The following is a 24,606-nucleotide window of genomic DNA, read 5'->3' on the forward strand; positions in this document are numbered from 1 at the left end:
CTTTCACCAGCACGGCCGCTGCTTTCCCAATGGAGAAAGGGAAACGAGACGAATCTAGGACACCTCGAGAAAAACAGAGCGCAATCTAGCGGCGCGACTCTGTCCCCGTCGGCGTCGCGACGCCGCCTCCGCTCCGACGCGCGCTCCCGCCAGATGCCGCGGGGCCACCACCACCGCCGCGGCCGGCTCCTCCCGCTCGTGGCGGCGGCGGCCGCGCTCGTCCTCCTCGCGCTGCTCGTCCTCCTCCCGGCCGCGCCGCCCGCCGGGGGCCCCGCCTCGCTCCTGCGCGCGGCCGTCGCGGCGCACCCGTCGCCGGCCGCCTACGGGCGGCCCTGCGCCGACCACCTCGCCCTCTCCCTGCGCCGCCTCCGCACCGCGCTGGCCTCGCTGGAGGCCGGCGACGTCCCCGCCGCGCTCCACCTCGCCTCCGCCTCGCTCCAGTGCCAGTACGACTGCTCACACCTCCTCTCGCTCCCCGCCTTCCGCTCCCACCCGCTCACGTCCCGCTTCCTCAATTCCCTTGCCCCGCGAACCCTAACCGCTGCGCCTAAGCCTTCCTCCGCCGCCGCATTCCCGGCGAGGATCCGCCCGGACGCCACGGTCTGCAAGTCGAATTCCGGGGCGAAGCCGTGCAGATACTCGACCGTGCAAGCCGCCGTGGACGCGGCGCCGAACTACACCGCCGGGCACTTCGTCATCGCCGTCGCTGCAGGTACATACAAGGAAAATGTCGTGATTCCGTACGAGAAGACCAACATTTTGCTGGTCGGGGAGGGCAGGGGGGCTACTGTGATCACCGCATCACGGAGCGTGGGGATTGATGGGCTTGGAACATTCGACACCGCGACGGTGGCCGTGATTGGTGATGGCTTCCGCGCGAGGGATATAACCTTTGAGAACAATGCGGGTGCTGGAGCTCATCAGGCTGTGGCGTTCCGATCGGACAGTGACCGGTCAGTGCTGGAGAATGTAGAGTTCCGTGGGCACCAGGATACGCTGTATGCTCGCACGATGCGGCAGTTGTATCGCCGGTGCCATATCATGGGGACAGTGGATTTTATTTTCGGGAATGCTGCAGCGGTGTTTGAGGAATGTGTGATTAAGACTGTGCCGCGGGCAGAGGGAGTTCGGAAGACTGCACGAAATGTGGTGGCAGCGAATGGGCGGATTGATCCGGGGCAGACGACAGGGTTTGTGTTTCAGAACTGCACCGTGGATGGGAACAAAGAGTTTCTGGAATTGTTCCGAACAAAGCCACAGTCATACAGACTGTATTTGGGGCGGCCATGGAAAGAGTATGCCAGGACATTGTATGTCAGCTGTTATCTGGGGACGGTTATCAGGCCAGAGGGATGGCTTCCCTGGCGAGGGGATTTTGCATTCAGGACACTATATTATGGAGAGTTTGATAGTCGAGGACCTGGTGCAAACCGCACGGCAAGGGTTGAGTGGAGCAATCAGACACCAGAACATCATGTCAAACTCTATTCAGTGGAGAACTTTATACAGGGCCATCAATGGATCGCTTACTAACTACTGTAGATCCTTCTTAGCACTTGAACAGCGCACTGAATTTTCTGGAATGGTAAATACCTTCTGCCATTCTTCTAAGAATCTGGAGGCACCTGTGTTTCCTGCCTTCCTGGTAGAAAATCCAAATGGATGTGGTTTGTTTTACCCATTTGCCTACATCTGAACCTTTTTGCATACATGTTTTAGTTTCATTTTTTTAGCTTTAGTTGCCATTATGTAATTACATTGCCCTTTCCATAGATTAAAGACTGAAAAATAGGCTGGCTACAGAATGTGACGGAACTTCTGCTAGTAAATTACTCTTGCCTTTGCATTGTTGCTTTCTTACTGATGTCTTTGGATTTTTTTACTGTTTCCAGTTTCTGATGGTCCATTACTCATAAAAACATTTCTAGGATAACAAGAAATATTTTTTGATATTTGGTAATTCAATGGCTAATGGAAGGTCATTTATTTCATCTGCTTCAGAACTCCTGTAGGCAGCAATGTACTTGTTATTTACCATTTATCTGCAATTCCACATGTCTTTGGAAGCAAATGTTATTTAAAAAAATAGAAGCTATCTGATCGATCTTCTTCTAAGTTATAATGGTACACACGTCAATGAGATGTTCTACAACTTTCAACGATTAGGACCGTACCATTAAGCAGCACTTATTGTTTTGACTGGATGAGCAAGTCCACAAGAACCCACAGAAAGCAGCAGCTTCTGCTTCAGCTCCATCATATTTATGCGATTAAATTTTGTAGTACCCATAGGCTTAATGGCTCGATGACTTTGTGGGGTTGTTTCGGTTAGGCGTATAGTATTATACTCCCCCGTTTCAAATTGCAAGTCTCTTTGACTTTCTAGATACATAAGTTTTACTATATATTTAGACATAATATATATATATGTATGTATATATATTTAGACATAATATATATATATGTATGTATATATATGTATGTAGATGCATGTTTATCGCAGAGGCCGGATGTATTTTCATTTTCTAAAAAGAATATGTAGATGCATAGTAAAAGATATGTATCTAGAAAAGACAGAACAATTTACAATTTACTAACCTTATCGTTTACTCCCTCTGTTTCTATTTATAAGGCACACACATATCAAGATTCAAACATTACAATCTTTGACCAATAATTTAACTATTAATTTTTTATTTTTATAATGCAAACTTTATATAGTTGGATTCAAATATCTATACTATAAAATTGAAAATAATTGAAAACCTTTTTCACTTGAATCGGGATCACCGTACCCCTCACACCGAATCTACCTATCATGCATTCGAGGAAGAGGATAGGGTGCATATGCATAGAAATCGGGAGTTAGAAAATGCAAAAACCCGGCGTTTTTTCTCACGCGCAATGTTTCTACTCGCCCGCTGTACCCGTCGCACCCAAATACACTCGCCCGCCGTACCCGCCGTTCACCGAGTCCCCTTCCTGCTTTCGACCGCCGCGCTGCCCGCCGTATCCGCCGTTCACCAAGGTCCAAGCCCACCACGGGCGCCGGCGCTCCCCCGCCCGCCGCGCCGTCCCAACTCCCTCTCCTGCTCCCCTGCGGCCATGGGCCATGGCCGAACGCCGCTCCCCGTCCCGAACGCCCCCACGGCGCCCTCCCCCGAGGCTGCCGGGCGACCTCGGCGGCGAGTTCGTTGAGCCGCGCGCGACACTCATGCCTGCGCTCCCCACCCACCCCCGCCGCACTTGCTCTCCTGTTCTCCTGCCTGGCGCGCTCGCCCTCCACCACGTTGTCGCCCTGCCGCGCTCGCCCTCCGCCATGTTGTCGCCCTCCCTCTTCCCCGCAGTCAATGCCAAGCTCCGCCAAGCGCAAGGCGCCGGCAGCACCCTCCCCCGCGCGCGGCCGAGGCCAAGCTCCGCCCAGCCCAAGCCGCCGGCAACGCCCTCCCCCACACCTCCCGTCGAAGCTCGCCTTCATGGCCATGGCGTGGGGCAGCGACGCGGCGAGCACGCCGGTATGGACTGGCATGGCGTGCGACCCGTAGCCTAGCACGAGCCTATGCCATTCTATCTGCTAGCTCGCATTCGTGCACGTACGCATCCAGAGGGCAGATGGAATTCCAGCTGCCAAAACACACACAAGGTGTTCGACTATATGGCTCAGCAGGTGAATTACGAAAGTTTTCTCTTATTTTTCCATGAATAGGTACCCGATGCCCGAACTACGTTTGTTTTTTTTCCTAATTAGCTTCTCATGATCTGGTTTTTATTGACATGGTCGAAGAATTAAGGGTTTCCTACAAGAAGATGAACCCATTTTGTGTACCTTTTGCAACTACAAACATGGTACCTTATATGAATAAATATGATTCATATTTTCGTGCTATTTCATTACTTTCCTTGTTTGTTGACAGATAAGATTCTTGATTACTGAATTGTATCTCATATGCATTTCTGGCGGCATCTTCTGATGTTCATGTACTGCATTGTTGCCGATTGAAACTTTTGTTTCTTATCCAATTTCTACTCCCCATGCAGCCAAGAGGTGTATTTTCACCCTTTTGCAGAATAAAAGAAGATATTTATTGTAAGCTGCGTAAGGTCAGAGGAGCATGCCATCCTGATTAAAAGCAAAAAACCTCTTATGGATTTCATGTTCTGTTAAAGTTGGATTTGAGGTGTAACCAATGTCCTTATTTTTACCTGCAGATTCAGGTTGGGTTGAACTATGAGTTATATGTGTACAGTTTTCAGAAATTTCTCTTGCTATGCATCATTGTTGTACATACTTCATTTTGTTCGAGCTTCAATCATTTCCATGATGCTCTAATTTTTCATATAGTCTACTTGCTTACTAATTAATCTTTTTGTTACATATATTTCTAACGGAAAGAGTTACGAGAGATGAGAGTATGGCGATTATGCCAATGTATAATTTGTGTGTATGTCCCTTTTGGCTTGGGGAAAAAAGTCCATATTATTTACTAGAATCTCATTTTGACAATTTTGAGGTGATATGGGCATTTTGGCAAAGAGTAGACCAGGTGTGCTCGACTTCATTTTGGAACAGCTAATAGACTTCTGCATCGACTTCAATTTGGCCACCAGCTTCCAGTCATCTGGAGATTCTGATGCCGTGGCACAATTGGCATCCAGTCATCATAGATCTCTCTACAAATATAGATATACCCAAATATTAGAATGACTATGGTACGATTACTCAAAGCAGTAATGCATTGAGAGCTAGAAGTACTGAAATTATATTTTTGATTGGGGAATTATGTGTTAAGTTTGAACTCAAGAACAAACCAGTCAATATTTTCTTGATTTAAAGAAGATAACTGACACAATTTTTTGGGTTATTGGTTAGACTTGATTATGTGGCATTGCCATTTACGTCCAGTGGATAAAAATTCGATACTACCATATGTAATAAATGAATAAAATGAATATAAAACACGTGTTCAATATGCTATTTCAAAAACACGTGCGTGACACACGTGCGTACTTTACAATGATTATAAATTTATAACCATAAATAATATATTATAAGATAAATGAATGGTCAAAGTGTTATTTGGAAGATCGTGTCAAGTTATATAATACCTTCTAGATGGAGGGAGTATACCAGCACGTAATACCATCCGCCCCTTGCATTAATAATTGCCGCGGCTGTTGTGAAACATTTTTGCTAAAGCTGTGAGTGCGGCTAGGACGCCGTTGAGGTATGCCTCGCCTCGCTGGCCCCTCCTTGGGTACCAGCACCAGCTCTCCAGCTCCAGTGGTCTTCGACCAAAACTGCAGTGGGTGCCACCAAGGGTACGGTGGCATACTGATTACCGAGTACACATTTTGGGTTGGTGTCAGTCACGACTCAAGTGCTAGCATCTCAAGCTAGACTTTGTTGCCAACTGATCATGTTTCCTCCAAAATTTGCTCTCATTTCTCGTCATCTTCCTCGATCACAGCGTCGTCCATCAAAGATGCGTCAGCGAGGGGTCGCCGGCGCAGCGGGAGCACCACGGGACGAGGGAGCTGGAGGGAAGGATCATCAGGGATCAGCTCGTGAACGCCGCCTCGCCGACGCCGTCGCCGTCGCCGTACGACACGGCGTGGGTCGCGATGGTCCCGGCGTCGTCGTCCCCAAGAGCGCCGCGCTTCCCGCGGTGCCTCGACTGGGTGCTGCGGAACCAGAACGCCGACGGGTCGTGGCGGCTCAACCTCGACGGCGCTGGCGCCGGCGACGACCCCTCGCTGGTCAAGGACGCGCTCTCGTCGACCATGGCGTGCGTCCTCGCGCTCACGACGTGGGGCGTCGGCGACGGGCACGTCAGGAAAGGTTTCCCGGCGCTTGAGCATGTCGCCGGCCGCCGCCTGTACAATCTCATGCCGAATTTACCAATGCCATCGTCGCAGGGCTCCGTTTCATCGGGAACAACTACGACGCGTCCTGCCTGACGGATGACGACGGCCGCGGCACGCCGGCAGGGTTCAACGTCATCTTCCCCGGCATGCTCGCGCGCGGCATCGGCATGGGCCTGGAGATCCCTCTCTCCCAGCCCGACGTCGACGCCATCCTCCGGCTGCGCGACACGGAGCTCAAGAGGTTCGCTTCATTTCGTCACCGTTGAAATGTGTCCTCCTCTAAAACTTCCATTCTTCGGAGCTGAAAGTGAAAAAATGTCATGTGCTGAACTTTGTGTTCGCCAACTCGGCAGCATCATGGCTTCTGGAAAGCAAGGCGTTCATTGCCTACGTAGCAGAGGGCCTGGGCGACTTGCTCGACTGGGACAAGGCGACGGCGTTCCAGAGGAAGAACGGGTCGTTCTTCAACTCACCTGCCACAACGGCCGCAGCGGCGATCCACAACGGCCACAACGACAGGGCACTCGAGTACCTGGACTCCCTCATCAGCAAGTTCGGCAGCTCAGGTGGAAACAAAACTTCACCACGAGTGCCTACCAGATGGAGATGATTGATTTCTTCTCCTTCTTCGTCGTTTTCAGTGCCGACTGTGTATCCGCGGAACGCATGGTGGACACTTTGGAAAAGATGGGGATCTCTCAGAGCTTTTCCTATGAGATCAACCGCATACTATGACCAAACCTGCTGGTTACTACTAGCCACTCCCACTTGTTGCATGTCATGGCTGGCCCAGTTCAGTAAAGTGCTGTGCAGATGGGTTGGCCCAGTTCAGTAAAGAAATCCAGCTTCCATGATTCGATCCAAGGGCATCTAGGTGATACCGAGTCACTGCTAGAGCTGTACAGAGCTTCACAGGTCCAGATTCTGGAGGAGGAGCACATCGTAGAAAGCATCGGCTCTTGGTCAGCTAAGCTGCTGAGGCTTTTTTTTATTTTGACCCTTTTCGCGAAATTTTTTCACAAATAGGTCCCTGGCGAAACCAATTTCGAAAATAGACCCTTAGCTTGGCGCCAAGGTATAACGTCTTGGCGCCAGGCATCTTGGCGCCAAGGTCCCCCACACGCGCCTCCAATGTGGCGCCGGCCCCCTGACGTGGCGCCGAGGCTTGGCGCCAGCCTCCCTGGCGCCAAGCCTTTTACCTTAACGCCCGGCTCCTTCCTTTTGCGCAGTTTGATTTCGCATCTATTCGCATCTCAACAACCCGCGCCGGCTCCCTCGAAGTCCACCGCCGCCGCCGCCGCAGGCGCCCTCGCCGCCCCGGCCCGCCCCGCCGCGCGCCCGCCCGACGCCAGGAGGTGGCCCGCCGCGCGCCGCCCGACCGCCCCGCCCGGCGCCCCGCCGCGCCCCGCCCCGGCCTGCCCGGCCCGAGCCGCGCCGCCCCGCCCCGCCGGTGCCCCCGGCCGGGCCCCAGCGCCCGCCGTGGCCTGAGGCCGGCCGCCCCCCACCCTGTGCCCGCTCCCAGCCGGGCAGGCCGCCTCCCGTCCTGTTCCTGCTCCCACCACGACCGAAGGTAATTAGTTGTAGTATAATTTAGATAGATAGGTTTAGATAAAATAGTTATATTGATAAATTAGAATAGTTAGGTAGAATTGTTAGATAAAATAGGTAGATAGATAAATTGACAGATAGATAGAATTGTTAGATATGAAAACTAATATAATTTGGTAGGTTTTTACATAGTAAACTAGTTATTACGATATTTAGTTAAGTAGCTGTATAGTTAAGTACATATGTACATATTAGGTGACATAGCTAGTTAATATAGGTGACATAGTTAGTTAGTTGTATTTAGTAGTTAGTAGTCAATTGATACTATCTGATTTCATACTAGACTTAGAATGTTTGATTTATTATGGACTAAATGAATTGTGCGTCGTTATATTGATATACTAGATGGAGAACGTAGTGAGCATATATCACGGAGGCACCGTGGACAGGGATGAATATGAATGTGTTAAGTTTGTTAGCATGCAGTGCGAGGTTGTCATATTTGACGAGAAACCCTCGTTTAGTGAGTTGCTTGCAAGGGCTCGGGAGGAGTACGACGATGATGAGCAGAGGGCCGAGGAGCTTGGCCCGTCTCAGCTCCAGGAGGCTCCCTTGACTCAACCTACACAGGTTGTAGGCACTAGACTACGTCGTCCACGTTCTCCTTACACTCCAGGCACCGACGCCCTTGGTCACAAGGGTAAGGGTAAGACTAGGAGGCAGTGACGGTTCTTATTGCGAACTTTGTATTATATGGACTATTTGTATATATGGACTTTCATTCTGAACTATTGTGGATTCTATTATGAATGTGTCATATGCTTGTATGTTTGTCTTTATGTTCACTATTCATCTCGTAATTTTGTATGGATTGCATCAAAAAGTAGGGAAAATTCTGCCGAAATTTCGCTAACAAGTACCATTTTTATTTTCTGTGGAAATTTCACTATACTACGACTTCGAAATGCATTACATCGCAAAATAAACATAGGTCGTCTACAAATTGCGTGTCCATACTTAAAGTGCATTATTACATGATAACATAATAAAAGTCTCACAGTAGAAAATATTGTTCATAAATAAACCATAGAACTAGAACCTAAATATGGCTACCGAGTGCTACGAGGCCACTTTTCCTTCCTTAAGGCATCGGGATTCTCCTCAACCGCTGCTTTCGCTCGGCGTGCCCGCTCAAGCTTCTTCTCTCTCTCCTCCCTGTTCGCAGCAACCCGCCTCCTTTCCTCCTCTTCCTTGTGCTCCTTTTCCGCAGCCTCCTCTATGAGCCTCTTCTCGTACACCTCCTTCCTCTCTGCATCCCAGCGCATCATATACTCCAAAAACTCCTTGTCTTCAGGATTGATCTCAGTGTCGATCCACTGCTCAAAATCACATAGCGGTGGAGGGGTCTACAACAAATGCAATTGTTATAAAACAAAAAAAATTTGGACAATAATTATAAGACAACAACAATTCCTTACCAACATGTTAATGCGGCGCTGACGAAGTGTAGGTTCAAACGCAAAGTTGGAACACATCCAATACCTCTGCCTATACGTGGCATGTTCATCGGACTTGGCTACCTTGCAAGGATCGCCGCAAAAGCACATCGGCACTGGAACACCACTAGGCAGAGGCAATGGATCAAACGCATTTCCGGTCTTCTTGGCGCCATAACTACAATTTAGTTTATTTCATTCTATGAATCAAACGCACTTAACAATAAACCTACAATTAAGGTTTTTTCATTTGATCCACAACAATGAGCATATAACATAACTACGTGCGCTGAGATTACCTTAGTTTCTTAGCTTTTCCACGCCTCGGCATCCTACATTTGCATGAAACCCTAAGTTCAAAAATACAACAAATATATAGCAAATCGATGTGAAAAAAAGGTACGAGAAAAAAAGGTACGAGGGAGAGAGTATACCTTGCTCTTCAGGATCCACGGATCAAATGAGAGTTTCCTAAGCTACAATGTCGATTCGTAGTCTAGGGCGAGGTAGGGAGAGTAAAAACCCGAGAGAGTGGAGAAGAATGAGGAGGAACTCTCGGGCAGGAAGAAGGGTGGCGGTATATGTAGGGAGGCTTGGCGCCAGGGAGGCTGGCGCCGAGCCTTGGCGCCAAGGCTTGGCGCCATAGATCTTGGCGCCAAGCCTCGGCGCCACGTCAGGGGGCCGGTGCCACGTCGGAGGCGCGTGTGGGGGATCTTGACGCCAAGCTAAGGGTCTATTTTCGGAATTAGTTTCACCGGGGGTCTATTTGTGAAATTTTTTCGCAAAAAGAGCCAAAATAAAAAAAAGTCACCTGAGGCAACAGCTCTGCTCCGGCAAGAAGCTGTCAGTAGACCCTTCAGAGGTGCATTACAACACCTTGTAGGCAACAGCTCCACCTATATATACAATGCGCTTGAATTCCCTTGAGAGGTGAAATTGCTGTGCGTTTTCAGGTGGAGCATGCGCTTGAATTCCCCTGGTACGCCACCTTGGAGCGGCTAGAGCACAGGAGGAACATCGAGCATTTCAAGATGGAGCGCTTCCAGATGCTGAAATCAGCGTACTGGTAACACGACGTGCCCTCTCCTTGGTCGACAGAGATTTTTAAGCAATCCCTGCTCCCGCAGTAACCGCCTGATGATCGAGTCTTCCAAACCTTAATTTCCATGCGTCGTCGGGTCAGCCTGCCTCCTCGTGCAGATGAAGAGATCGTAGCTCTGGCTGCTGACGGGTTCCGTTCCTCCCAGGCCGTTTACCAACAAGGCCGGGATGGCCGAGGCGGAGTGGAGGATGAGCGGGCGCGCGCCGTCGTTAATGGAGGAGTACATGGCGGCCGGGGAGCCGTCGTTCCCGCTGGGTCCCATCGTGCCCCCGTCGCTGTACCTCGTCGGGCCGGAGCTGCCGGAGCGCGCGGCGAGGGCCCCGGAGTACGGCGAGATGCTGAGGCGCGTCAGCGTCTGCGGCCGCCTCCTCAACGACCTGCGGACGTGCGCCAAGGAGAGCGGCGAAGGAGGCGTCAACGGCGTCCTGCTGCTCGCCGGCCTCCGCTACGCCGGCGGCGCCTCGTCGGCGTCCTCCGTCGAGGAGGCGGAGGGGGAGCTGAGGAGAACCGTCGAGGCCTCGAGGAGGGAGCTCCTGAGGCTGGTGATCAGCGAGGGCGGTGAGGATGCTGTTCTGGAGCATGTGCAAGGTGCTGCACCTCTTCTACATGGAGGAGGACGGCTACGCCTCGCCCAAGGAGATGATGCGCGCGGCCAACGCCGTGCTTCTCCAGCCGCTGCAGGTGCCTCCGCCTTTCGGAGCGGCGGACGAGTAGGGGCCATATTTAAATCATGTGGGTCAGGAGGCTTGATTTCCACAACGATTAGCTAGTTTAAATCACCCCAAGCATGATTTTTACTGTCCATACCAGGACGTTATTAGAGTGTTTTTAAATGATTTTCTTGAATTAAATCTAACAATTGCGTAGGTCAATGTCTGCCTCTGCAAAAAAAGAAAGGGTAAAAAAAATAGGGAGTTCAGTGTTTGCCTTGAACTTGTGCAAGTCTGCAAGATACAAAGTACATGCAGATAGCTAAAACTTTAAAAGGATATGTTGAAAGTATATTTCAACGAAATTTCGCGATTATTTTCATTATTCAGTAATCAGTACTAATATCAAAAGAACAGTGTCACAATTTTACATCGACAGATGCAATTTAGCATCCTTCGAATCCTGACTAAACTCTGGTGCAAGGGCATCCATTTTCGCCCGGCTCACCAGAACTCTTCACATCCTGAACTTCCTACTGACGAACAACTATAAAAAAAACAAAACCGTTCACATTGACATCAGAGCTGTGTACCACGGGCCATGGACCTTCTCCGACACCGTGGCCACCTTGATCACCACCTCGGCAGCCTTCACCACCCCGTCGACGAGCTTCGCCGCGCCGACGCGGCGCAACGCAGCGTCTGCCAGCTTCTTGCCCTTGGCGCCGCCGCCACCCAGGACGACGCCGCGGAAGGCGCGGTGGACGGCCCGGGAGACCATTCTTGAAGACGGCGTCGTCGGGCTGGACGCTCTTGACGAACACCCGGCCGATCACCTGCCTCCGGGTCTGGATCCTCTCCTCCGACGGCGAGCCGACGGAGGCCGATGCACGGATCATCGCCTCCACGATCTCTCCGGTGCCGGCGTCAGGGGAGCTGTCAAGCATCTTCACGAGATCCTTGAAGAGTTCTGCTACGGAGTTTTCAACTTCTGCTGGAGTGGCCTTCGACTTTTCAGCCGTCAGAACTTGACGCAGGATCAGCATGCTGCAGAAACAACACAATTTGGATCAAAGTTAGCATACCACACAAAAAGAATTTATTTAATCTTTCTGGCGAACTAGATTGGAATCAATCAGACGATGAGATAGTTTACCTCGTAGAAATCCCGATCACTTTTTGGAATTGGCTCTGCACGGCCCTCAGCCTCTGCAGATTGATCTGGAAGATCTCAGGAGTTGTCTGCACTTTGCAGCCCTCTATGCCACTGACAATTTGCAGCAGGCCGATCCTTATCAGCTTGTCAAGCTTCTCACCCTTGCACTCCGGTTGACCAGAATCGCCTGATGCCGCAGGTGAAGGAGACGGTTGCCCAACCGGAGCTCCATGGCCAGCTCGGAGAACCGGAACAATGGCAGGGGCCTGTCCTGCTGATGGCAAAGTCGAGAGAGACCCAACATGCTCACTCCATTCATCTTCCACGACGCTCTTCGACGCCGAGATTCATTTCAGGGTCAGGGGTAGAGAAGCTGGTGCATCGGCAGGAAGCCCGTAGCGATCGGCGAAAGCCTTGTGCAGGTACTCCACGCCAGCGGAGCCGCTCACGATCGGTTGCATCACCATCTGGATACGCGCCCTGGTCACTTCTGCCTGCAGCTCCATTATTTCTTCGACGACGAAACGCAGGCCCTTGACCACGGCGATGACAAATGAGCTGACGCCATTGTCGCCAACCTCAGAACTCGCAGCCAGCTCGCTCAGTAACTTGTCGTGGCTCTTCTTCATCTCATCCTCCTTCGCAGCGGCAGAGAGCTTCCGGACCGTGTCGAGCGAGTACTGCAAGATCTGCCCCAAGTATTGCGCGTCCTGGTCCTGGGAGCCTGAACCAAGTACCTGAGACAGGATTTCGAGGTCAATTTTCTCAACAATTTCCTCCGTCAACTGCTTGGGAGGAGCCAGTTCGTGCAACAGATCCCTCACTTCCTTTACTAGGCTGATCAACTGACTGTAATCCGGTTTGTCTCCTCTCCTAGAGTCGGTGACCTTATCCCAGTACGCGTTCACCATGGTTTCTTTCAATCTCTTCTTGAAATCCTTCTCTGCAGTATTAGTCCTGCCACCGAAACCGTCACTGACGTCCTGATGGAGCATTTCATTGACCATCTTCTCATTCTCCGTCACCTGCTTCGCCGGCGATGTACTGCGTGCCGACGACGACGAATCGATGCTCGGAGGGGCCGACACGTTGGCGACAGGCGTCGCTACCTTCTTCGATTCAAAGAACTTGGACCTCGCGTCAGAAATCGCCGTCTCCATCCGCTCGACGCCGGCGCCGCCGCTCAGCTGCCGGACCTTCCCGCGGAGGAGCTCCTGGTCGTCGACCACCTGCTGCCGGATCGCCTGCATGTCGTGGGTGAGATCGCCCGGTGCCTTCCCGTCCGCGGTGACCTTGCACGCCTGCAGCATCGACAGCTCGAGCTTGCACGCCGCCGTGACGAGTTCCTCCTCCAGGACCCTCGCGTCCTTCACCTTCCACACCACGAAGCGGTAGAGGTAGGCGCACAACGCCCTGTCGAAATCGGCAAGCTGAGCCCCGAACCTCCCCTGACCAGCTGGCCCCTCGAGTATCATCCTCGTCAGGAGCTCGAGCTCCCTGACGAAGATCGCCGCCGACTCCATGAGCTCCGCCTCCCCGTCGCCTCGCCCGCTGAGGACGGCGCCCGGATGGGCCACGATCATGTACGCGGAGAGCACGACCCTCAGCGAGTACCTGCTCGTGGCCGTGCCTGAACTTGCGGCCGCCGGTGATCTTTTCGTCGCTCCCTTCGTGGTACGAGGTGCCTTCCTCCGTGGAGGGGGATTGACGTGTTTCAGGAGGTGGTCGACGTTCTCCACCGACGACGAAGCTGCCGAGTGGGAGATCACGAGGCGTCTCTCCAACCGCTCCAGCAGCGCCCTCGCGGCCTGAAGAACCGCAGGGGACTGCATCGACGTGGCCAGGCTCTCGAGCGGCATGTCCTTGACGGAGCTCTCGTTGATTCCCTGGGAATCGTAGGCCTGAGCCAGCGCGAGCGTCGTCTTCCCGGACCGCACAAATCGTTTCCAGCATCTGAAGTGCGAAAAGAAAACGCAGCCAAGCGACGAGGGAGCCATTTCATCAGTTCGTCGGAGTTAACTTTGTTTCCCGCGTACCGGTTCGGCATTCATCCGTAGCCGTCCATCTACCTACCATAGGCTGGCATTCAAGTTTGGGCTGATCCCCTCTCTGACTTTGGTTCGCGATTTTCCAAATCGAAGTGCACTGACATGAGGGTATCGAGAATCAGCAGTATCAGGCTGCACTGACACGGATGCATTCATGTACATGGAGGATCAGTAGCGCAAAAACAGTAGGACATCAATCAATTAGTACGACTGTTCATAGGATATCCAGGTTATAACATCACAGGCGCAGGTTCAGCTGCAAGGAGAGTTCTTTCTACATAACACGTGTGCAAACACTTTCAAAGTTTCAGTGGTGCCTCAAGTCACCAGGGGAGGGGATGGGGAGCATAGGCAGGAAAGGAAGAAGAAAAAAAGAGAAAAAAAATCTATATATTGATCATGTTTCATGCTTCTATTTTGCGAAATCAATTCTCACTAGTGTAAAATCTTCTCTTCCCCGTCAGACATCAGTTCAGTTCGTAACAGGGTGATTGCAAGAATGTTGGAATTGTGCGGTGGCAGGAGTCTGATCCAAAAAGATTCATGCAACTATTCAGTCCATGGGAGGTGCCCGGAGAAAGGCACCGGGCCGCAATAGGAGAACAGACCCTTCAACTCCGGGCAGCCATCAGGGTATGGGATGGTCCGGTGAAATGGGTCCCTCTTGAGCCTCTTCACGTGGAGAGAGCCTAGGCATCCATAGGGATCTTCCAGGAACTGAGCCCTCACAGCGGCTTCACCTTTCAGAGCAGCCTCCCTTGCAGCAGGCGTTGCTGGGGTACCTGTGAAGAAAAATCTTCCTTCTGGGAATCCAAGCGCTGTTCTGTGCAATTGCGCAAACCGTTCCTCCTTGAAATCATAGCTTACGACCTAAGCAATGAATGTTTAGAAGTGTTGATTAGTGAATAGCATCCATCAGAACTCAGAGAGTTTGGATTGAAGTTCACAAGGAAAAATCATCTCCTATTACTGCTAAGCACGAAGGTGAAAAGGTTTTTGCAAGACTGGTTTAATAAGAATAGAAGCTTACAGTTATGTTTTGTGGGTATCTTCCAGTGAGTTCTCTGAAACGGCAAACACTAAACAGGAGGTTTTCAAAACTATCTCGGGCATGCTCCTCAGTGAGTGCCCGGCTCCTTACACTCTCATCATTCCCTGTGTAGATACATAGAAACTATGAGAATCTTACAAAGGATAGCTGGAAACTCAAACTTGGGGGCATGAACAAAAGGGTGCTAATAATACACTAAGGTGACAGATGAGAAAGTAAAATGTATCAATTTCAGGGAGCATTAGCTTGTTCATATTCTGACTATCCATGCTCAGATATAAATCCATGCATTATTTTTTGAAATAATAAATCCATGCATTATACTTCTCCACATAAACAGACAATTCAACTTTTCATGCAGTACTACGCGATGGCATCCAATAGAAAATATGAGGCTTAAAATCATCATTTTAACTCTACACTCTCAACTCCAAAATCAATTCATGCTTCAACAAATATGTTGCACTAACACAAGCATGGCATTTGATTAGAGCAACTCAGTGCTCACTGGTCAGAAGTAATTTCACATCATGGCCAAATAGACCATTGGACCTTGACAGGCTCTAAGTTAAGGGTGATATGATTACCAATTGAAGACTCAGACTAAACATTTTCAAACATATATAATGCCACCGATCTTACCAAAGCACATGAAAGAAGAAATGTCCAAATAGATCAAAACTCACCAAACCAGCCTTTGGACTCCGCAATCGCCCAATAGCTCTGCGCCTCACTCCTCGGCCCGGCATCCTTCCTCGTCTCGCCACCGCTGAACAACAGCAGCACGCCCTCGTCCCTCGCAGCAATGTCCACGCCCTCCTTGATATGCGCCAAGAACGTGGCCGCCTGACCAGGGTGCTTCTGGTACGGCTCCAAAAACCAGGAATCCTCACGGTCAGTCTTCCCGCAGCTGGCGCTCGTGTAAATCGAATGCCCGGCCACCATGACGAGGTTCCGGAGGTTCGGGAACGGATACTCCCCAACCTCACTCGACCACGCGCCGCCGCTCCTCATCGTCCTGAACCGGGTCTCGTACACGGAGAGGAGGATCAGGACGCTGAGGCCGAAGGACAGCAAGATGAGGGCGACGGCCACGGGGTGCGCCTCGTAGAAGTAGCGGATCCTCATCACGATCGAGGCCTCGAGGTGCGGGTTCTTGGGCTTGCGGCCCTTGCGGGAGACCCCGGACTCGAGGTCGAAGTCGACGCCTCTGGGGTAGCGGAAGGACTTGGGGCTCCCCGGACCGAATCCCTGGCTGCTGCTCATCGCGCTCAAGAACTCGGCCTCTCGGTATCACGCGGGCAGCGCATCAAGCTGTCCTTCGGTGAACTGAGAAGAAGCCCAGATCCAAAGCTTGGGCTCGAGAAGATGCAGGTATGATGCTGTTTGGTACCAAATCAAGATCCGCGGGTGTCGTGCGAGCCACGCGAGTAACCGATCCCGGGAGGCAGCCTGCGGAGATGAAAAATGGGGCGCCAGTTAGCGCGATTGCAGACCAAATCGAGAGGCTGCTCCAATGACCATGGAAGTAGAGATCCCACCTTTGAGGTGCCGCCGGGAACAAATCGGTGAGCAGTCGCGCGCCGGGCCGGATCTGCCGAGGCGAGGCGAATGGATAGCAGGCGGCGCCGAGGGAGGAGATGCAGCAGGAGAATCTGGCGGGAGGGGTGGCGACGCGGGCCAGCAGGTAGCAGGATGGGGGCGTGGCGTGGCCGGGCGGCACTAATGGGAGGGGCGGACGCCGGCGTTGCTCGGGCTTCTGCTGTCTCCTCTGCCGCTCTGCGCGCGCTCCGGCCGGGGTCGACGCAGGGGAGCGAAACCGGGGTTCACAGACACAGCTGACTTGGTCTGGCTGGACCATGTCTCGCCTCTCACGAGTCACGAGGAGGCCCTTGACATTTTGGAGGTTATACAGAAGTTTTTTTTTTAAAAAAACTGTTCTAAGCTCTAATAATCCAACTGTATCTGGAATTACGCCACAAGTAAGTAAAAGCTATCGATTTATCATCTGGCACAAACGTAAGTATACGTTGGCCAAAACATTCTAACATGGAATGTTTGGCACAAACATAAGTATACACTGGACAAAAGATTCTAACTTGGAACATGACATGGATCAAAAGAGAGATTAATTGTGTACTTTTGCCATTTTAGTAATGTTTAGTTTATCCGTAGAAAATAACTGATGCAGTGAACAAGATAGTGCAAATGTGCAATGCCACATTTAAGACACGACAATTTGAAATGAGTTCAAACTAAATGATCAGAAGATTTAATTATTAGAAAAAAGCCTAGAAATTAGTGTTTACCCTAACCACTCAATTACTATGCAACTTAGCATGGTTATTGGATCACCGGGGAGGAGGCAGCATAGGGGGAGGTAGGGATGTCAGGCGGTGGCGGCTAATGAGGAGGTCGGGATCGTGGAGCGGTGGGGTAGCGGCGGCGGCGGAGGAGGTGGCGGGGATGGCGTGCAACAGGTGAGCCACGAATGGATAAGGTGGGAGGGAGGGTATGGAGAAGTGGTGATGTTCAAATTTGGACTTAGCTGCTCTAACATGCCTTTCTGTTCAACTCTAGGTCCAATGATGTCTTCTATTATCTTTTCTTTTATGATATATATGTATATGTATATGTATATGTGTATGTATATGTATATGTATATGTATATGTATATGTATATGTATATGTATATGTATGATAATGACTAGGAAACGCCTAGGTTAATCTAGGTGTGCCTAAGCTATAGGTGGCGAGGGTGCCCTAAAATAAAGCTCTAGGCGAAGGGTCACCGCGCCTTTAATAATCTTGATTATGATATATTGCACATATAATAATAGTATTATATTCCAAATAAGAAAATGCTACGCGGGTTAAATGAAATTCAAGATATTGGTTGGGATGGTCTAGTACACAGTACCTGCTCGTAACTAAAAAATTTTAGACGTGTCAGTAGTATTCGAAACACAACTATGAACTATCAATTTATTTTGCATGATAGTAGTCGAAGTCAATGCAAATTTACACGAATTATCCACGTTTTTATATAAATCTTTAAAAGTAAAGCCAAAATTCACAAAAAAAGAATTATATATATGCAACTGTGAGCGAAGGTGGTAATTAACAAGAACGTGGATCATGTCACATGAGGCCGTCATGCATCATGACTCTGAACTCCTCGAAGGAGAGCACGCCGTCGCCGTCGAGGTCGAACCTGCAGATCATGGCCCTGCACTCGTCCAATGCCACCTGCTGCTGCTGCGACCCCACCATCAGCCGGCCGAGCATCCGCTGCAGGCTCGCCGGCGTGATGTACAGCTCCCGGCCGCCCTCGGCCGCCTCCGCCGCCGCCGCGTCGTCCGCGTACATCCCGAACGCCGCCCTCAGGCACCGCCGCCTGCAGTCCTCGTCGCCGTCGTCGGCCTCCGCCGCCTCGCGGGCCAGCCCGAGGAACTCGTCGCGGCTCAGCAGGCCGTCGCCGTCCGCGTCCGCCGCCGCGACGACGGCCGCGGCCTCCTCCTCGCCGAGCGCCGCCGCCATGCAGCCGCGCAGCTCGGACGCCGACACCTTGCCGTCGCCGTCCTTGTCCAGGGCGTCGAACAACGCCGCCGCCGCCGCAGCCATTGGCCTCGATCGATCGGCCAACGATGATAAGCAGCTGGAGGCCAGACTCTGGACGCGGCTGAACGATTTCGGCTAGTGGCCAGGCTAGTTTGTGCTACGTAGGTAGGTGGTTTGGTTGGTGCGTGTTGGCTACTTGGCTAGCTTATGCTGTTGGTTTGAGACCTGCGTCGATGCATATATAGAGGGAGAGAGATGTCAAATCGAAGGTTCTCGCAGCCGTATGCCCTTCAGCCCTTGTTTGACTAAAGAAGAAAAGAAATTAATTATAAGAGGTGGGCTGCATGTAATTTCCGTGTCATTTCGGCAGGAGAGTGTGCATCGTGCCGTACTACCGTACGTTCAGAGTATATTCTCCTATGGAAGCAAGAACCGTACCAAAAAAAAAAGAAGGTAAGAGCTTTATGAAATTATTTTTTTATCACCTAACCAGGAGCAATTGGTCGAGTCAAATACGCATCATGGTATCTTTCTTTGCATATCAATAATGGAGGGTTTTCCACTCCAGCTAATGTGCTTTCAATATAAAGCTGGCCAAGAGCCTCTCCCTCCCAAAAGTCAAATACACATGAAATGTAGTCACTAATTAATACTCTCTTCTTTCAAATTGTAGCTCGTTTTGCCTTTTCTAGATACATAATTTTGTTGTACCTAGACATAGATTATGTCTATAAATATATAGCAAAATCTATGTATCTAGAAAACCCAATACGACCTATAATTTGGAATGGAGGCACTGACTAATTTCTTTCTACCACTAATATCTAAAATTTAAGAAACCTATTTTTTAAGTATGCATCTCTCTTCTTAAGATAATATATTTTTAAAGATACAGCTATTTTCAGTGGACAATAGGATGAAATGTCTCATGACAAATGGCAACCACACGATAAGGAATGGGCAAGTTGACTGGACATGTTAGTGAACAACCAACAAGGGCATTTGGTAGTGATGATTCAGCAAAACACCACGCTTAATTGCCTAGGTGGCCGTGTTTCATGTTAGCATGGATTGATCAGGTAGGACAAATGGCTTACTGAACCTAGAAACAAAAGTCTTGTAAGGCTAAATTACCTCCTTAATTTAAAAAAAAAATTAAGGGACAAACTTGACCGCCGAAACAAAGTCGAGGGGCGAAATTGTACGTGCGCCGTTGATCGATTTATACAACTGAAACTGATGTGTTGTCCAATTAATCTGATCGAGCACCGTCAACTCTAGCTACTCCATATGGCATCTCTCATCTGGTACCAGCTCTCGGTCGACCACAGTGGTCGGCGCCGTTGACGCCGGCAGGTGTGTCAGCTGTGGTTACCGTGCGCACGACGTCGTGCCGGCGTGGCCGCCATGAACCACACAAACATAGCTGCGGAAACAAAGAATAACAACTTGCGCTGAGGGTTTCTGCAAAATTTCCAGGAACTTTCGCGCTTCATTTTGGAGCGATGAACACACACCCTTGCGGCCCACGTTGCACCGTCGTCATCCGTGACGGTGATGGCCAGCGCCAGCGCCTTTTTTTTCTTTCTTCTCCTCTCTGCTGCTTCTTAATGAAATACTTGCCCAGGCAAGTTCTCGAAAAAAAAAAACTCTACCATATGCTCCTGTAACGAATAGTGAACAGAGACGTTCGGCATCATGGTGTGTGGCTCAAGCAGCGTGGCGAGCTTGTCGACCTCTCATCTTTCAGGGCAGAGTAGTCCTGGTCCGTCCCCAGGAGCAAGGTGCCGCGCATTGCCCTATTCCATTCAGGCTTCAAGCAACGGGTCCCGCGCTCTCCCAACACGCCCAGTCGAGCTAACCGATCACTCCCCCTGCCGCGGCAGGGCAATGGAGCCCCCCCTCGATTTTTTAGGAGGAGGAAGAAGAAAAGAAGGAAGGGAAGTAAGGGGAAGAAGATGGAGTCCCTCCTAAACTCACGGGCAGCATCCGCCGCTGATTGGGTCTCCCACTCCCCCCGAAAGCTAATCCATCGGGAGCTAGAAAAGCGACCCAAACAAGGAATCAGGACATGATTTGTTCAAAGAAAAAGGCACTGCAACTGCATGCAGATCTTACAGTCTACTCTACAAGCAAAGACCTATGTACAGACTACAAAACCAGTGTCTAACTGAACAGCAGCTGCAAAGTGGACGTTGAACCTTTTACAGCACTGGCAAATACAATCAGGGCAATATTCACAGAACGGCAACAGATGGCTTGTTGGGGCCTTGGGCCTGCCATGGATCACGTCGACTTGAGCCTGTCCAGTCTGAACTTTGCCTGCGAAATGCGCCAACAGACCAGATGCTATTAGTAATATGCAGTGGCACGGATCAAGTTCAGCACTAGAGAACTTCTCAAGCTGTGTGAGATAAAACGCAGAAGCAGAGCTAACCATCATGGAGTGGATGTCATCAAGGAGGGGCCCAAGCAACGATGCGAGCTTCTCGATCTCATCCTTCAGAGTAGAGCAGTCTTGGCCCATCCCTAGGAACATGCTGGTGAAGATCTTCTTCTCAGGGATGAGCTTCAAAGCTATCTGCAATCGACCAAGCCATCGGATATTCAGGATCGCGCTAAAAGATCCAACTTCAATCAGGCTGAAGCCTAGAAAGCGTCGCATTTTTGCATAGCGGCATAGGTTGGACCCAAAGAATTCAGTAATTCCCAGACCTTGCATGCCGCCGAAGAGATCCAGCCGTGCCATGGCTTTAGGCTGACCTCGTACGCAGCTTCCACAAGCTGTGCAAGGTCAGAGTCCTCCTCTAATCTCTGTAACAGCGCGATTGCGAAATCCATGGATCTGGCGACGTTAGAAACAAGAAGAAAAATATTACAGGAGAACAGGTATAGTTGCAGCCTAGTAAAGTAGTAATAGAACAGAACATCATCGAGTTATGGCAAATGGAAGATTTCAAGTAGGTTGACAACACAAGGAAATTAAAGAACAAACAGTAGGTTGCTTAGGTGTTTGCCTAGCGAGCCACAGGACGGCCCTTGCACAGCTATCGACCTTCCGTGCAGTGCCCTCCGTGACCTCTTTCTCCACGATCTCCGTTAGCGTAGAGTACTTGGCTGGGTCCAACAAGTACAGCTCCTGCAGCCTCTGCAACAGGCATCCACTGTTCAGGGGGGAAAATACCAAGTGCAGTTTGTATGTTTCAGGAGAAAACAAAAACAAAAGGCAGTATTGAGCCTCAGCCGTCTGTGTGGGTCACCTTTGCTGAGCTGCTGAACACAAACGGATCATTGGACTCGATCTACTTTTGGTTTTGGGGTGCTACTTTACTTTGTAGGCAGGTACAGTACAGTCACCTACAAGCTATACAAACACTGAAACACCCTCCCTGTTGCATCAATTATAGAAGTTCCATGCCATCCAACTCTTTCTTTCATGCCAAGACAAATTTTTTTTTGAAAGCACAGGAGGGGCAAGCCCCTACTGGATATATATATTAAAAGTAGATAAAGAACAGATTTACAGGCTACAAGATTTTGCCCAAGACAATTGCTAACCCACTTGGCCATCTCCATCAGTACCTTGCCTACAAGATTTTACCCCTAGGACCTTCTCGCCCTCATCTTTATCTTTGGAAACAAAATGATGGCAAAAACTTCATCTTCTCGCAAAGAGAGACACCATCCTTGAAAGGGACGAGACACGAGCTGCCGTCCAAAAACGTCCCCCGGGGGCCGGATGTGACCGGAGCAGTTGAAGAAGAAGGCAAGGCCTGTGCGCGGCACACGCGAAGGGCCCATCCGTCACCCCCCGGCGAGAAAGCAGAGATTTTTCGCATCAGGACGCTAATCCTATCGCCTTTGTCTGACGACGCCCCTCCTCCTCTCCCTTCAAACCCGTCGCTTTCTGCAACCCAAGAATTTTAAGACGCCAGAAAGAGACCCTCCCCAGATAAGAACTCAACTAAGGTCGTCGACGAGTTTTGTTTATCCATTTGGGTAAAAATCACTGTAAAATTATACTGTAGCTGTGATGAAGAAGTGGGGTTAAAATAAGCAGAGGCCATGACACGACCCTGACCGGATTCCGGATGGGATGAACGGACGGACCCAGTGTTTTTGGTGCCTAGCCGTGTGGCCTGAACGGGGCAGGGGCAAGCAGAAGCAGCCACCGGAGTGACGTGCCCCTTGCTCTCTGGCTGCGTGCATGGACCACACCAACAGTTTCGAGATGCGAATTCATGTTGCCATTGGATTCAACTCGCAATCTTCTTTTTGGTTTCTTTGCTCTCTCATCTCTCAGTCCCAGGCAAGGTATAGTAGAGCAATTAGAGCTTTTTGCAGGTAGGCGTCTGATGGAGACTCCGTGCCTACTTTGCAGGTGTAGCTCGATCAGTAGCTCGAGGCTCCTCTCCGTGCTATTTGCAGGTACTATCAGGGTTAATCTATCAAGGGGCGATGATGGCGGTTAATCCTAATGATCCGGACTGGAGACAAGAGAGGCCTTGTTTACTCACCTCGATGTTCCGTTGGACGTCGAGCCTCAGCACGGCCATGGTCGGCCCGATCTTATCTGCAGACACAACCAACACACCAGCATGGACGGCGACCAGTCGCCGATTAACAGTAAGAAAAACATCAAGAGAAAAGCAAAAGCTGCCAAGAGGAGGATGCAAAAGAAGTTTGGCCATGGAAATGGAGAGCAACCATGTGTAAGTGTAACCAAGAAGGAAAGGAGCCTTCAGGCCAAGATGATCAAGAGGACAAGAGCAGACGGCGGCCGAGAAGGTACTCACCTAGCACCCGGAGGAGGAGGTGCGACAGCGCCAGGAACGGCAGCGTGGGCGGGGACGACGCGACCGGCTTGCCATCGCCGCCGCCGACGCGGCCGCAGCTGCAGCCGCAGCCGCGGTGCTTGGTGAGCTGCGCCGGGGACAGCTCCGCGATGGCCAGCCTTATCTCCGACCACTCTTCCACGCCGCCTCGATCCTTCTCCTCCTCCACTTCGTCTCCCGCGTCTCTATCTCTTTCTTCGCCGTCCCTGTCATCGTCCTCCTCCGTGCCGGGGCCTGATGCTCCTCCTTGCTGCAACTGCCCGCCGCCGCCGGTCAGGGCAATGGGTTCTCTCTCGTCCCTCTCCCTCTCCACCATGGACACCCGGTTGCAGTTGCACCCTCGAGCTAGCAGCGCATTCCAAGCTTATCCTCCCTGCCGCTTGCTCTGAGAAGTGAGAGAGGGGATCAGAGCAACGCAACCAGCAGAGGCTTTGACGAGACGGTTCCTTTAATTTACTACTGCCTCCAAACCGGTAGCAGGCCTCGAGACTCATATTCTATTGCCGGCAGCTGCAAATGAAATCCTGTAGAAGAACAGGGAGCTCAAACCACTCTCCTCATTGGCGTTTTCAAAATGGAGGACGGCCCTTGTTTCGTCTTGAGAGGTATGATAGCGTAGACCTCATCAGCAGCTTACGACCGTTGATGCCGATAGCTGATCACTTTTCAAAAATAGAATAATGCAATGGCGTCACGAAAACATATCATACTTGCAGGGTAAATCTAATCTTAAAAGAAATGGAATGCTAGAGTTCATCTGGTCGTCAGGCTACTTAAGCACTGACGTAAATCGTCAGGGGGCGGCAATGCAGATGACATTTCCTGTTCAACCAGGCGATGACGATCGCAACGGGTGCCCCTGCAGATGAATCCAGTCTTCCTCGTCACTTTTAACCTAAAAGCGACCAGCACGGCCTTGATTTTTCAGGCGAAGATAGTTACTGATGTTCAGTTACTGGACGATGGAAGAAAAACATGATACTGTCGTCAGAAAGACACAGGTGACACCAAACTCAAAACTCTATTTCGTAACCACGGCTATGAATAGATAACAGGGGTACATCAGTATTATTACAAAATCTCCGCAACAGTCAGGTCCTAATTCAGCATCAGCAGGTGAAGCTCACAGAGGCAGCATGGACTCACTCAGCTCTGAGTATCAATTCCCAGATGTCCCCGAATTGCCAAAGATGATAGGAGATTCTAGGCTCATGTTTGAATTTGTCTACAGAGCTCATGCTCGAAATTGTTCAATGCGGAGAGTTCAATCAGCAGTACAACAACAGGTCTGCAT

At 50.7% G+C, this 24,606-nt stretch overlaps 4 protein-coding genes and 2 pseudogenes across 4 annotated transcripts; 2 read left to right on the forward strand and 4 right to left on the reverse strand.

Annotated features, from left to right (window-relative positions):
* The first annotated feature begins 35 nt into the window (after positions 1–35).
* Positions 36–4,504, forward strand: LOC117865397 (probable pectinesterase/pectinesterase inhibitor 51). The gene has a single exon (XM_072295099.1). The coding sequence runs from the start codon at positions 154–156 to the stop codon at positions 1,531–1,533; it is 1,380 nt and encodes a 459-aa protein (XP_072151200.1). The 5' UTR covers positions 36–153; the 3' UTR covers positions 1,534–4,504.
* Positions 4,505–5,445: 941 nt separating this feature from the next.
* Positions 5,446–10,725, forward strand: LOC117864711 (dolabradiene synthase KSL4, chloroplastic-like; annotated as a pseudogene).
* Positions 10,726–11,229: 504 nt separating this feature from the next.
* Positions 11,230–13,903, reverse strand: LOC117864713 (uncharacterized; annotated as a pseudogene).
* A 134-nt stretch (positions 13,904–14,037) lies between these two features.
* LOC117862605 (uncharacterized protein C57A10.07) lies at positions 14,038–16,779 on the reverse strand. The gene is made up of 4 exons (XM_034746105.2): positions 16,458–16,779; positions 15,603–16,368; positions 14,896–15,020; positions 14,038–14,735 (listed from the first exon to the last, which is right to left on the reverse strand). The coding sequence occupies exons 2-4, from the start codon at positions 16,180–16,182 to the stop codon at positions 14,415–14,417; spliced, it is 1,026 nt and encodes a 341-aa protein (XP_034601996.1). The 5' UTR covers positions 16,183–16,368; positions 16,458–16,779; the 3' UTR covers positions 14,038–14,414.
* Positions 16,780–17,872: 1,093 nt separating this feature from the next.
* On the reverse strand, positions 17,873–18,791 carry LOC117862607 (probable calcium-binding protein CML25/26). Its single transcript, XM_034746108.2, has one exon. The coding sequence runs from the start codon at positions 18,538–18,540 to the stop codon at positions 18,058–18,060; it is 483 nt and encodes a 160-aa protein (XP_034601999.1). The 5' UTR covers positions 18,541–18,791; the 3' UTR covers positions 17,873–18,057.
* A 1,741-nt stretch (positions 18,792–20,532) lies between these two features.
* LOC117862606 (glycolipid transfer protein 3) lies at positions 20,533–23,796 on the reverse strand. The gene is made up of 6 exons (XM_072295213.1): positions 23,274–23,796; positions 22,995–23,050; positions 21,503–21,625; positions 21,193–21,330; positions 20,915–21,058; positions 20,533–20,799 (listed from the first exon to the last, which is right to left on the reverse strand). Exons 1-6 carry the CDS (start codon positions 23,626–23,628, stop codon positions 20,764–20,766), a joined length of 852 nt encoding a protein of 283 aa, XP_072151314.1. The 5' UTR covers positions 23,629–23,796; the 3' UTR covers positions 20,533–20,763.
* Positions 23,797–24,606: the final 810 nt, after the last annotated feature.

The sequence above is a fragment of the Setaria viridis genome, chromosome 7 (assembly GCF_005286985.2).
Source record: "Setaria viridis chromosome 7, Setaria_viridis_v4.0, whole genome shotgun sequence".
NCBI classification, from domain to species: domain Eukaryota; kingdom Viridiplantae; phylum Streptophyta; class Magnoliopsida; order Poales; family Poaceae; genus Setaria; species Setaria viridis.